The sequence below is a fragment of the Megalops cyprinoides genome, chromosome 19 (genome assembly GCF_013368585.1).
Source record: "Megalops cyprinoides isolate fMegCyp1 chromosome 19, fMegCyp1.pri, whole genome shotgun sequence".
NCBI classification, from domain to species: domain Eukaryota; kingdom Metazoa; phylum Chordata; class Actinopteri; order Elopiformes; family Megalopidae; genus Megalops; species Megalops cyprinoides.
The window spans coordinates 29128940-29143931 of NC_050601.1; the positions used below are offsets into that span (position 1 = coordinate 29128940).

Genomic DNA, 14992 nt, shown 5'->3' on the forward strand with positions numbered 1-14992 from the left:
CACACCCAAAACTCCCTCAGGGGGGTGGGGGGGATATTGGCTGAAACACTAAAGACTAAACTCACAACAGAACCTTTGCTCTGAGCACCATTACAGAGCACAGCTCTACTCTCTTATGAGTCTTGCTACTACTCTCGCTGGAGCTCCACAGCATTTAAGATCTCTGAGGAAAAGCCTGTGAGCATTTGGAAAAGGACCCTCTGGATATGACACGGGAAGGTACCCAATTGGCTACCCTGCTTCAGTGACACGCCCCATGCATTGAGCCAAGCACTTTCCCCAGGTGCAATCACGCAAGGTGCAATCAGGCCACAGCGTGTGGTGACTCACATAGATGAGGCCAGAGTAGTATCTCTCCTTCAGGTTGTGCAGGACGGATGCCTCGTTCAGGCAGGTTAGCTCAGCCATGTCCTCTACCTTGCTGAACTTGGGCGGGTTCATCTTCTGGATGTCATCTTTGTTGACCTTGACCTTCTTGCCTGAGTCAGCCAGCTCCACCAGGCACTCATCGCCATGCTCCTCCTTCACCGAGCCTGGCTCGAACCCCAGGCGCTCTGAGGGGACCCACACCAGCTTCTTGCTGGCCCAGTCAGCTTGTGCCAGCGGGTTGTTGACCAGGTTGCGGTCCACGTACAGGAATTTGTCGGCGTCCGACATGGTTGCTGGAAATGGGAGAGGAGACTGCAATTAAGTCAGTCAGTATTGAGAGGGCTCATTAATCCAAGGAGAAAAACTCAGGTTAACTCACGCAGACCCACTAACCTGCAGACCTGAAACCTACAAGTAAACAAATGACCTTATGAGCAGCGACCAATTAAGTTGCTAAACAAGTGTGTCTCATTCCAAAGAAGGCAAGTTACAATGTGGTGCGCTGACACCCGTGTGATAAGGAGTGCGCAATGTGTGACTGGGCTTTCCTCAGAAATACCAACCATGGGAATGACAGAGGAGTTTAGGGAAATCTGCACAGCAGCCAATCCCTTTTGGGATGGAGTCTGACATAGGAGGACACGTGAAAGAAGGCTGGGCTCACACAGAGCTCCCTGCAGCAGGTGCTAGCATCCACATGTAGCGCCTAGACAAGATTTACCAGAATTCGCAGAAAGGCAGGCAACATTACGCAATCCTAATGAGGCCATTTGTTCAGAAGGTAAGGCTGTTGTTTAAATGCACTCCTGTGAGCGGCAGTCCTGGTTTTACCATTATAATGAATTAGATTTTCACCACAGCAAGCGTGCAATGGGTATGCATGTCGTTTTGTTTATAAAGTTGAGCAGAAGTGTAACGGGCAGGTTCACCATTGGGATTAGACATCCTCACAGGGAAAAACACTGTCACCTTTGTGCTACAAATGCTTGCAATCTTGCAAAACATTTCACTTCTTCTAAAACAAATGATTGCTTCCTTCTGACAGCTTGATAGTTGAAACTTGCAAATGTAATTATTACTCTGACATACACTAAACGGTTTTAAAAATGGAAGGGAAGGCGTCATTTTGGAGTAGTAGTGGAGAAATGTACATGGACGGCTGTGGCCAGCCCATGCACTTGTTTTACCCCCCGCTGAAAACAACTGCATCCTGAGGAGATGCATTTAATTGGCCAACCAGATTAAATGCATCCTTAGGCCTTCAAAACATGTTCTGCATATTCCATATTTAAGAGCTTCTCCCCATCAGGTCTGGCCACCAACTCATTTTCTAAATCCCAAAGGCCGATTACATCACAGAAGTTCATTACTCTATGAATAGCTATTACCAGTTACAGATTTTATGCTTTATGCATGTTCATTTGGCTTAAATGTATTTAAATATCTTTCTGCAAAATCTGCATTACATTTTCTAATTATTGCCTAAGTGTATTTAATGCCAACAGAAGATACTGTATGGAAGTGAACTGAGAGTTAACTCTTTCTGCACACATGAATCGTACGCTGTTGAGGGAAAAGATATCCAGAGCCAAGTGATGATCAACAAACAGGTGCACACGCTGGGAGTATGGAGTCTCCATATTCTGTGGAGGTCATTGCGATCATATATCCAACACGAACCAGCTGCCTGAATATGCGGTGCTGTTGGTTTAAAATGGCTGCTTAAAGGAAGAACAAGACTTTAAGGACCTAGGCCAACTGCAAATTTGGAGGTGAGAGGGACCAAAGCAATTTATACCATTTTCAGCCTTATCCGTTTTCTGTGCAGTTTGACATCTTTTCTGTATTGCTGCATTTGGTTACTTAGTGAAAGATTGAGTGGACTAGACAGTGGATACCCACCCCGAGCCTGACGGGACCCATCAGGTTGGACTGGGTTCGGACAAAAATTTAGAAATGATGTTCGGTTCGGGTTCGGTCACATCAGCCGAACAATAACTAGGCAGTGAACATTTGACTTTTGAACTACTAATTAGGGCTAGCCTAGTTGACATGGCACTTCCAAGTTATTTTTAGTGAAAATATAGTATGAATATAAAATATAAAGATGATAAATAAATAATAAATAAATAAATAAATATGATGGACCTACTGTCTGTGTTGGGCTACCTTCTGTTCAGTGCTGGGGTTTGTTTATTTACGTGACAACGCAACACACAGGCTATTTCAGGCAATAAATATTCCTAGGCTAAAGATGGAGGACGTCAAACAAAATTTGTCATCGGGGAAGTTTAAAACTACCGAAAACCATGCAGGGAAATTGACGGTATGGAGGCATTTTGATTTAGTCGTCATACAGATAATAACGAAGCAGTTGGTTATGTAAAATGTAAGGCTGTGTTCACACGTAGGGTCTTGTTTTACATAATAATCCCATGGAGTAGACCGTGTTTTCAAAAACGTTCTGAGCGTTTTTTTAATGCCGTCGCAGGTATTTTTTTCTGCAGCTCAGGGCATTTTTTTCAGATGAAAAAAGTTCAATTTCTCAGAAAAAAAACGCCCTACGTCAAGCGCTTTTTTGACAGCTGGCCAATCACAAGCAGAGCAGTGAGCCCCGTCGTTTCCCATAACAGCCACCAAAAACAGAGAAGGTAGCGGTGGAGAAGTGCTAGTTTCTGAGCACAGTGAACTGTACATGACAGTTAAACTGTAGCATAATGTTCATCATAAAGAGGCCGTTTGGAGTCAAATTGAACGGATCCTAGGATTTTCTTGTGTTTGTGTTTACTGCTTGTCGTTAGCAAAACTAGCCCGTTAGCTAACATTAGCTCTGCAACAATGTATAGCCAGCTAGATCACTAGATGTTGCAGTAGCTGTTATGGCAACAAAAGATGCTCTCAACTGCTGCCAGCATTTTTTCTACCTGAAAAAATGCTCTGGCCAGCGTTTTTCATCAAAAGAGATGATACATGTGAACACAGCCTAAAACATGTGGGGTTCTGATGAGATATGTCAGCAAGAAGACTGGGAATTCTGCCTTGCAGCGACATGTGGACAGAGGGTGCAGGGTGCAAGATGCAGGACGCAAGCTGCGGGCGGTTTAGGGTTACTGCAGACTACCATTACTGGCTTCGCTACCTGTGTCAGGCGCAGGTTAGCTTCGGACATAAAAATAAAAAACAAAGCCTGTCGGGTTCGGGTTGGGTTGGGTTCGGTTACTACTCTCTCAAACTCGGGTCGGGTTCGGACAGAAATATGCAGCCCGATCCGCACTCTAGAGCGGACACAAGGAGAGAATGGAGGGAAGTAAAGGGGGGGGGGTTCCATCACTGGATTGTGAGGTACAGAGTAGGGCTGGGCAGTATATCAACTTTTTAAGGTTTTAAGGTATGTTTAAGGTATATCGATATATTTACAAACGAGATATAGGATAAGATAATACCGTTGGTATCGATATAGTTTCACGTTGTGTTACATAACCCGTTTATTCCGTAAAGCCGTGCCAGTGTTTGCATCTCCCCTCTCTCACACTAGGCTTCCACACAGCAAAACACCTTGAGAATTTTGCCCTATGACTTTTTGCTCTGGGGGCGTGGTCGTGAAAACAGCAAGCAGTTTGGCTATCCTGTTAGTAGCAAGTGTAGTTGTGGTGCGGTGACGTAGCCGGCTTGCAATTCAGCTAGCTTGTGAAGTCAACCAGTCAACTGTGATGAAATGGCATAGACATTGCATTGTGTATGCTCTCCACCAATTTAACTACCTCTTGTTTTTTTGCCATTCATGTTCTGAATATAATGATTTTATTAAGCCAATTAAATTATGTTGCACACATCGGTATGTTGTACAACACCGCGAATAGAATTCTCGTATGTGCTTTTGCTATCACCCGCTTTAGTTTAACTCCCGCTTTAAAACATACATTTTCTTAATCCAATTAAATTATACTGTGCCAGCGAAATTCACTGAAACAGAAGTGTACCATCACACACTCTGCGCAACCCTGCCCCCACTCTCCTTCTACGTCTGTGCGCAAACCCAGCCCCACTCGATCACACAAATTCTCCTGCAACATGGAGGGAGACAGCGCTGGTCCACATTGCAGATATAATTTTCCATTTACATGTTTTGCAGCTGTAGATTTTGAAACGGGGAAGGAAAGGAACATTCTATATTTATCACAGTCTGTTTTACTAACATGTGGCTTTGACTTACAACTGAACATTTAGCCCACTTCGCAGAAAATACCGCAATATATATTGTGCATCGCCATTCAGCCTAAAAATACCAAGATATGATTTTTGGTCCATATCACCCAGGCCTAGACTGCAAAGGTAAACACAACACTCCATTTTAGCCATCTGCTACTACTTCAGAGAGGGGTAAAAATGGAACATGCCATGTTATAAAAAGGGCCCCTTGATGGGCAAGAACAGAGTGGGTTAATGGGGTATATTCAGAGCAGAGCTACCTGTGCACAGACACTCAAGCACACAGAGTGTGAACTGTACATGCAGCTGGGTGCCAGATTGTAAGAGTAGGCAGAGATAGGAGCCATGGATGTTTGGCCAGTCTTCTCACGACCCTTCTGACCTCCCCAGCTGACTCCCATCTCTACGCTCCTCCTCCAACACCCGCTTCTCCCATTTCCTGTAATATAACATTGGGTACCCTGTACTCTAGTCCCCTAGCTTCCCTCCACCTCGGATATCCCCAACATTCCCCTGCCCCTACCCTTTCCGTTCACCCAGACTTCTAGGGTCACATTCCACCCATGCACACTATCTGAGAAAAGGGAGAGGAAGAGAGAGGGGAAAGAGCCAAGAAAAGGGAGGGAGACAGGGAGGAGACAGAGGGAGAGCCAGAGAAGCCTCGGGGGGCAGCAGGAGAAAATGAGAATTCCACACGCATCTCTCCTTCTCTCATGGTCCCATCGGTCTCTGCCCCCAGTGCTTTCCCAAAGTCCCAGCCCAGCCCATAAGGATGAAATGGTCATGATAAATCTACATACCCTCCAGAACTGAGAAAAGTCACACAGGCCTGCTCTGCTGGGACAGTCCAATGGCTAAGCAGACACACGATAAGCATGCAGTGGGCTGACACATTAGGCACAGAGCACTCAGCTAGCTCTAGCACAACCTCCACAGTCCAACATACCACACTCTGGCAAATGAGATGCTTGGAACAAACATAAAACCGTAGCTGAAGACCATTTTACTCATTAGCCGACAGGAACGCAGCACAAGGGGAGAGGCTCAGGGCTGAAACCAACGGCTGGAGCGTAGCTGATGCCACGGACACACTGTGAAGGACACGCATGCTGGAATGTGTTTATAAACTGCTCCCATTACACTGCGAAAGGCCATGCCATTTCACACTTTTACCCATGTCCAATGGTGGGGTCAGTGAACCAGGTGGGGCTGGTGTCGAACACTGCTGGTGTTGAGCTAGGCGATGTGTCAGGGCATACCAAAAATGCTGAGAAGCTGAACACCTGTGCACCTGTGACTCTGGCCACAAGGGCTTCTGTCCAATGCTGGGTCATGCTGGTAAAACCATTTAAAAAATCTTTTACTCCCACATCGCTTTGCTAATTGCAAATTAAGTATTCCTTACATGTCCAAAATATTTGAACTGATTATTGAACTGAAGTGTATTTCACATTTCTTCCCACAAATTTCCCAAGCAAGTAACCAAAAACCTATTTGCATTGAAATATAGATCATAAACATTTTGATACAAAAACAGACTTAACTTGTTTAGACCCAGAGGTCAGGAGACAATCTTAGCTAAAAAAAAGACTCACCTTTCTGTGGATGTTCCTGTGTAGCCTGTTCTCACAAAATAAAGACACATATTGACCAGTCTTAAATGGGTTTATGCACATCTACTGATGTACATCTTGTACTGATGTAAAAACAGCAGGGTGGACAGCAGAAATCCAATTCCACTCCACTGCTGTTAATAAGCTGACACAGAACACATGTGTGCAACACCTTTATGAGGACCAAAATGGTGGTTTTTACTGGGTTAAAAAACATGCACACAGAGTCCGATTTCCCTGCAGTCAGATTGCTGAATGATTGGGCTGCTCGGTGTGATCTCTCTTCCAAGAGCAGCCCACAGGCACTTCACACAGTGAGATCCTCCCTCAGGAAACCTCCATTCCAGGTGGACTTTGCTTTGGTTTAGACATGCCATAACCACAGCCACGCCCGCCCTCTATCATGCAGCAATTCCAGAGAGACTTACACTTATGAAAAAACTGCTTGCAAGAAAAGACAGTTCACGTCTCAAAATGCTCCAGTTTCTCCATGGCCCTTTTTTTCTGCACTTCATCAGCATAACCATCTTGTGGCTGCCTGCAGGGTCTGCCAGACAGCACAGACATGCAGAGCTCCCCGCTGCCATCCACAGGGACAGAGCGATCTCAGGCAATCTCTTCTCACTCTGACTGCAACAGAGTAACAGCAAACAGTTGAGGTTGAAACAGTTGTGCTCCATGTAAACAAATTCTTCACAGGACCAGACACTAGCACTCCAACAGACTAAAGCTGGGAGGAACAATACAACTCCAAAAAATAAATAAAATAAAAATCAAAAAATAAATCAGCTGTACTTTAAATGACTAGTTTCACTGCAGGGTAGATGGCCCGATTTACCTCAAAGACTTCAAAGGCCTGTATAACCATTTGACCTGATAACCACCAGATTACCGCACAGAGGGTCACACCCCCATCCCGGCACAGATGCCATTTTGCCCTGCACGCACACGGCTCTGTGGGAAGTAGGAAGCACAGCTCCAATGTGCTTCTCATCTTCAGCAGCATCAGTCATCTCCCTGCTGGTCAGTGCTGAGGATGAACTCGTGTCTGGGAGCTGGTCAGCAGGTGCTGGGTCCTGGGAGTCAAGCAGGAAGCAGCCCTTGAGTGCAAAACCATCACCCCTCTGATCAAGGACTCCCTTTGGAGGGGGTGTCCCACTTGGCCACTGAAACCACTATCACTGTCTCAATTGTCTGTAAGATCACAGCTTTGTGCACTGAGGAGAACTGCTAAAGGCATGTGAAACAAAGCCAGCAACAACCAACCTGGCAACATGGCTAGGTTGCTCTGATTAGAGGCATCTAATCACACAATAAAAGCACACAGAAGGTCCTGGAGAGCAATGCAATGCAAAGGTCAGTGCACCAAGCATGCCTGGGTGTTGCTGGGGAATATGTTGAGTAAGAGTGAAAGTCATTAAGTCAACACATGGCACACGGGTGTGTGGACTACACACCCAGCCCAGGGCAAAGTCCACCTGCGCACACACAGCAGTCTGTGCCTGCAGCCATGGACTGCCGGTCTAATGAGGGCAGGAAGCACTAAGGGCATTGCTGGTACTCAACTTTATGGACGGGTCTCCATAGGAAGCTGCATCATCATGCCGCACTTCGAGCACTGATGAGCTCATCTGGTGAGAGAAAGGCCCCAGCTTGAGAGAGAGAGAGAGAGAGAGAGAGAGAGAGAGAGAGAGAGAGAGAGAGAGGCGGGATGCAGCTGCTCAGAACAATGCACTCCCTTACAAGGAAAAAGGCAGTACAGGCTGCATGCCTGTTTAAAGCCTCAGGTCCCCAGCAACCATTTCCTGGCATTGTGTTCCCCACAGCTACACAGGTGCATTATGGGAAGGGGGAGAAGACAAACAGGGCAGGGCTCCCAGCAGAAAGGCATAGCTGCCCCAGACAGAACAGACACTGAGCTGCACTTGCTCATCATAAACAACTTTTTCTACACAACTCAAAAGATCATTCCCATCTTGCAAACCCTGTCAGAAATTAAGAAAACAAGTCCTCTCCTAGGAGAAGACAGGCACTTTGAGGGACAGTAACATCTAAAACTACACTAAATGAGTAATAAGTTATTAATATTGCTGTTATTTTATTATAACACTGGCTTTAGCAACTATGTATAGAACACAAATCCAATAAAGCATGTTATTTTTATTTTTGTCTTGGACCAAGGAGGGGAAGAAAGCTAGAGGGAGAGGAATCTGCAGCCATGCCAACTAGGCCAAACTGAAATCAAACCTAATATTAACCTAATATATGAAATTCAATAACCTTATTTAGGCCCAAGGGAAAGATCAGTTTATTCCATATAAACAGGCTGGAAACTGGATGACAAGACTGTTATCGCTCAATTTAAGGCCTTAAAATGAGACAGCTAGGGCCGCACAGCATGCGGGTAACAGCATGCTGATTGGACAGCGGCCGTGTGTGATTAAATAATCAATGCCTATACTTCAGTCTGAATTAGATGCCATTGCTTTGCTGGTGTCTGTAATTCAAATGGGGGGTTTGATCGGTGACTGGTACCAAAGAGAACTGAAGCCGCCAGCTAATGTATGTGAAATCGCAAGCCTCTCTAATGGGCAGGGGACGATGCACGGTCACCCTCCTCACAGACTTCTGTTCTCTCACAAACATGGTCTTGAGAGCTTTTCAACTGCTGAAATTTTCCTTATTCCTGCCCGTGAAGGCCATTCGATCTGACTTGCAGTTTACAGTGTCTGCAAAAAGGGGTGATCCTTCCAGTGAAATCAGAGCTTGCATACTGGTGTCAGTGGCCCAGGACACCATCTCCACCAGTCTCGAAAAAAACCCAATGGGAGAACATCTGGACTATGAAAAGTAGATTCAAGTAAGCCCTAAAGGAGAGGGGCATCTTAATTACACCAAATAAAATACACCCTTATGATATAGCTGGGGAATCTTTTTTTAAATATTACTTTACTGCCTGTTATATGCCCTCTGTTCAAGCAGGTCGCTATACCAGCGCACAGCTCAATGAGGAAGACCGAAAATCTGGCCACACAATTGCATTATCAGTGCTGAAAGCTCTGCTGTCTCAGACAGTGATAAACCAGCACACTATGGCAGTATCTCAATTTACTCAGTAACTAACTCAATCCGCCAACGGATTCCGCGCCTCTGTGAGTGAACTCAACAAAACGCACTAATTAATCCACATGCTCCGCACTTTGAAAGGTGACATCGGCCAACCGCGCAGACTGTGAGCTTCAAACAGTGTGCCCATCTTAAGAGAACTGCATGAATTGAAACGCTGACATTTCAAACTGACTGAAATGTTAATGTGTCTGTGCGGGTCGATTACTTGCTTGTTTCATACGCGTGATGGACAGACAGTAGGACACGCTCTGATGGGAATGCAAGGACCGAGGGCCAGAAGTTACATGCCTGCTCTGCACCACTAATTTAACAAATCTGCTCAGGATACTGAAAAAGTGATCCATGATCATCTGGCAGTCAGGATTCTGTCCTTAAGATGCAAATGTTAAAGGCTAGACACAGGCAAAACAGTACTACCAAACAGAAGAGGAGCTATTCAAACTGTGTATTCAGACTGTGGCTACTCAGACTGGTGTACAAAACATTTTAAAGATTAAAGATCGCTTTCAAAACCTCCATTGCAAGACAAATAAACAATGAATGGTCGCATTTAAACTGGTTTTGGTTGCGGTAGGGAAATGTACATTTCTAATATGAAGGTGCTGTGATGAACACATTTGAGATTGGAAAAGCATCAACCAGACACCCACTTTCAGGAAAGGACCTCTGAAGATTCCTGTCTCCTGGGTAAGAGAGTGGCCTTAGAGAAACAGCTGCTCCAGCATGGGGATGCAAAGGAGGCCTAACAACTTGGACAAATTAGCACACATTACCTTCACTTAGTTAGTTTCTGTTAATGCAGATCACACTACCAATGCGATTGAGATCGCCCCACAGAAAAAAGCCTGTTGTTCGACTGCCATTTGCCTCTGCTGAAATAGTATAAGGAAATGGTTCACTGTATCTTCGAAGTGTGTGAAATACACACATTTCAATTGGTTAACATTTAACTTGGCCCCCCAAAAAAAGCGTTTACAAAAATGCTCAACAGAAAAGTTGTTCACTGACGTCAGTACAGAACATACAGTTGAGTGGAAAATCTGAATTTAAGTCCTGTGTAAAAAGAGACAAGGAGAGACTTTCCTTCGTTTCACATATTTCCTCTTGGGGAAAAGCGGTTCTATGCCATGGATAATTTTTATTTTTGTTATTTTGTGGGCCTACTGCGTTGTTGGAAGTAAACCGGTGCATACAATCATAGCCTGCAAGCGAGCGCTGCTCCGATTAGTGTAGTAGGAAGATAAACAGGAAATCAGCATATCCATACAGCAACGGCGACCATCGGAGCTGTGACTCAAACTAGACTGCGTGCGGATCCTAAGGTAAACTTTTGAGGAACGTTTCCGTTCACTTTCAAGCATGCGACTGCATTAATCCGTTCTGCATTTGCCATCTGCCTTCAAATGTAAATCTACCCCTGCCGAGAACCGACCTGCCACTCACACTTCTGAGCAAACCTGGCAATCAATCCGGGAAAACCGGATCTTAGCAAGCTACGCCGTATGACAACACATCTTGCGCATCGCTAAGTGAACTGCACGCTACGTGCCACAAACTAGCCATCTATTGACGTGTAGCAAACAGAAGTTATCCTACACAGATGCGTCAGTCTAATGTTCCGTGTCTATGATTTGCCAGTCTAGGTGAAGACCGGCGAATCTGTGCCAGGCCTTCTCTAAAATTCTTCCCGTGAACATACAGAATGGTGTCCTCTAGGCGGGTCTAATCAAAATCAGGGCGTTTGCGCACTCCCGCGGGCCGGTTTCCTTTTCAGACTACAAGGCGATCGCTAATCTCCCTATAACAAACGATGCTAAATCGGGCAGCGCAACGAGTTACAAAACTCAACCTCATTAAATCCTTTATAGCACAAAAGCAGAGTGCACTGATACACAGAAAATCAATATTATATATATTATTAATAGCAATATTAAATAAATGCGTAGTTTTGTCATTCTTAGTTAAGCATTTTGAATTATCGTGAAACAGTGGACTAGAAGATGCATGACCAATTTAACTGCAAAATACAGATCACAAAAATAAAAACAGTCGGTCTGTGTATGGCAGTTTACGAAGTGAAGTAGTGCGTGAAGTAGCCTGGCATCCAGAGTTATGCGCGTACTGAATAAGCAAAGTAAAATATACAAACACGACTGAAATACTAGCTAGACAGACTGTCATTTACATGGTCTACGTTATTACACAGCCACATGATCCTGCAGCATCAGAGTAGACCACGAAGCGTATGGCACCACAAGAGAGAACCTGGCTGAGTCAATCAGAAAGAAAAGGGAGAGGTATTCGCAGCAGTGAGAACGCTCATCAAAGAGTGACGTAATGGGTGTGTAACACTTCCCACAGCCAGCTAGTCACACCAAAACTACCAAACTAGTAACGTATTAGCGAAGTTTCCCAGGAGAGAATACAGAACTCTTGCTATTGTACATCTCTTAGTGAGCCATCTCCCCTTCAGTCATCCTCTGATCAGTAGCCATCTGCCTTTTCATTCCTTCCCTGTTTTCCTATCCATTCATGCGAATCACTTCCTGTACTCGCTAGCTAAGCTAGCTCACCAACTTGCGACGCTTTTTCTCTATTCGCTCTCTACATAGATACAAGTACATAGATTTCGAGTAACGTTACCCGGCAGTACTTTTACAATAAATTAATTAGCGAGCGCATTTGGGTACCCATTCACGTGAGATAAAATCAACGGCTTTACTTCCAAGATATTTCGAAAAACTTTTGGCTTAGAAGTAACACTACACTTTTGACCCGCGACTGAATCAGCCAGCTATAGAAGTTGCAATCCTTCCCGGTTCACAAGTGAGCTCCAGGCAAGCAATGAGCGATAGATCCGCGGAGCGGGAGAGGTTCATAGTAAGCTAGTTCAGAGTTTACCTGCTTTTCAGTTGCACACGCTATTCGGTGGCTTAGCTTTCTAGAACGGGCAGCACAGTCGTTGTCAAAGTCGCGGCGAAACACTCCCTTCGGTAGACTGCTGCCTCGCAATTCACTAGGGTCGAACTAGTCTCTGTTCGCTTCCTCCCTCTCTCTTTTTTCTTTCTTTTGCCCTCCCTCTGCAAACCAGTTTAACTCTCACCCGTCGCAATGCGAGTCCGGGCGCGGTCTTAGGGGGTGGGGCCTATATGCTTTGGTCCCACCCACATAGCCATTCACAGATAAGGACACGAAAGATCCCAGTATTGTCAGCCAATGACAGTGTCGGAGGGCGTTACGTAGAGATTTCCAATAGGCAAAGAGGTATGTGAACTTGAAATAGTTGTGGGAGGGATAGATAAGGTGGTGTTTAATGACAGAGGTATGTGCGCTGTAAGGCCTTCATGACCATATAAGTAGCACTCGCCTCAATCCAAGCAGCTTCGAACAGGTCATTTGTATGTGTCATTCTCTGGTTGTCTTGTCCCTCTCTGTTTCTGTTTAAATCAAACTGGCACGGAATGACTCCATAGCATAGAATCATTTTTTTCTATGAATATCTTCCTACCTATTGTTTTAGCTCTAGCAATGGCATAAGTTGGTTGCCAATTGTTCTTTTTTTCTCAAGAACACAGAGCAGAAAATATATGAGACATTACATTACAATGATTTTATGATTTTTCCTCTAAACATTAAGAGTATTTACTTGCCAAAGTCTGTTATCCAAGCTGATGAACTCAGTGCTAGTAGGAACATGCAATGTACCAAATGTTATTAGACAGATTAGACAGGGGTTGTGGTAAAGGAAGGAATAATTAAGGGAAAGAGGATCGTGTGAGAGGGAGATGTGTGTGAGAGAGAAAGGTATGTGGGTGTGAGAGTGTGAGTGTAGGTATGAGAGAGGTGTGAGGGTGTGAGAGTGTGAGTGTGTGAGAGAGAGTGAGGTGTGTGTCTGTAAGAGAGAGATTGGTAGAGATACAGGCTCAGTGCCTGGAGAAAATACAGAGGGCTGCACTTGCAATCCACAGGGGGGACAAAAAGGCATATCTTAAGAAAAAAAGTAATAAATAAATAATAAACAATAAATAAATGTAATAAATGTAGACATCCGGATAGAAGGACACAACTGGGGCTGCACTGAGATCCGTCTTAGGGTGCAATGCACCCCTAAGCACCCCCCATAGCGCCGACCCTGGATACTTACTAGGCCTTTGTGTATATATGTGTGTGTGAGAGAAAAAGAGTGTGAGAGTGTGCATCAGAGATTGATAAGGGAGAGACTGATACAAAGATGTGTTTGTATGTGTATGTGTGTGAGAGATTGATAGGGGAGAGACTGATGGAGAGATACTGTGTGTTTGTATGTGTATGTCTGAGAGAGAGTGTGTGTGTGGACAAGAGAGAGACACTGTAAGTGGGTGTGATTGTGTGATAGAGATATTGATAGACACTCTGTGTAAGAGAGTCTATAATAATTAAAATTACCATCATAATTATTATCATCATAATATTGATTAATGATTACTTTATTATTTCTAGTATGCATTTGAATACTGTAAATGTATTGGGTATCAATTTGCCAGTAAAGCATATGTGGATTTGATTTGAGAGAGAGAAAGAGGGAGACTGAGAGAGAGACTGCATGTATGTGAGACAAAGAGCTAGGGAAAAAAGGAGAGGAAGTAGAGTGATGTCTTTCATAATGGTGCCAGGTTACACATAGATACAGGGCAGGTCTGCACTTATCTACTCATTTGGGTTAAGCTATTCGGGAGCTGGGCTTACAATCGGGTTGCAAGTTCTATTCCCAGGTGATGCACAACCAATGGAGAATCTTAATATGGACACACATATAGGCATAGAGCATTTTAATCACAGATCCATACTAGAATATTAACAAGGCACTTACCTGAATCAATTTAGCAGATACTCTGTTCTATAAATGGATGTGATATGCAGAAATGTAGGCTGTCTAAGTGACCCTGGATAAAGGCATGTACTAACCCAAATATAACCCAAAAATAATGTGATGTCGTCTCCCAACAGCCCAGCTCAGGGAGTTTGAGAGCAGGGCTGGTGGGGGAGAGCACAGAACACCCTGTTGTCTCAATGGATAAAACATAGATCACCCTGGATGAGGACCTCTGTTAAGGAAAAAAGACACAAATTAATTTCACAAGTACACTGATGAATTACATTGATCTACATATACATGGAATAACAGTGAACGTATGTGTGTATGTATGTCCTTAATAACCATTTTGATAAAGTAATATAATGAAATAATAGCAGAATGAGACAGACATGCAGGGAGAAGGTGGAGGTATGTTGAGGGAAAATGGGCCATGGGTGCAGTGGTGACACTCTGCTAGGGGCAAAGATCTTCAGGAGTTCTCTCCCCCAAGATGAGAGTGAGATAGAAACCGAAAGTGAAGTGCAGGGAAACTGCTGAGCATACCAGGGCCACAGAGCACAAGGCTCGCCCATAAATACTCAGTGCGTCCAACCAATAATAATTGTCTTGGGAATTCTTTTCTCATGGTTCCACCTGTGGTGCCTTTTAAATGAGAGAATCTTAATATGGACACACATACAGTATAGGCATAGAGCATTTTAATCACAGATCCATACACTGTACAGTGTGTATGCATAAATGTACTCTGTGCATTACACCCATTAATATTGTATATGGACAATACCACTTGGTGTATATTTGATTTTCCTCTTTTAAG

The 14992-nt window shown here is 44.4% G+C and overlaps 1 protein-coding gene across 3 annotated transcripts in view; it reads right to left on the reverse strand.

Annotated features, from left to right (window-relative positions):
* LOC118793952 (myosin-9-like) overlaps positions 1 to 12435 on the reverse strand; it is a 55080-nt gene extending 42645 nt beyond the window's left edge. For 2 of the 3 annotated variants that reach the window (XM_036552049.1, XM_036552047.1), the window contains exons 1-2: positions 12222 to 12435; positions 331 to 662 (exon numbers count right to left, since the gene is read on the reverse strand). In XM_036552049.1, coding sequence (XP_036407942.1) covers positions 331 to 657 — 327 coding nt within the window. In that variant the 5' untranslated portion in view covers positions 658 to 662; positions 12222 to 12435. Of the gene's footprint in view, positions 1 to 330; positions 682 to 12221 lie in introns of all 3 variants that reach the window. The other variant, XM_036552048.1, reaches the window with a different exon arrangement.
* Positions 12436 to 14992: the final 2557 nt, after the last annotated feature.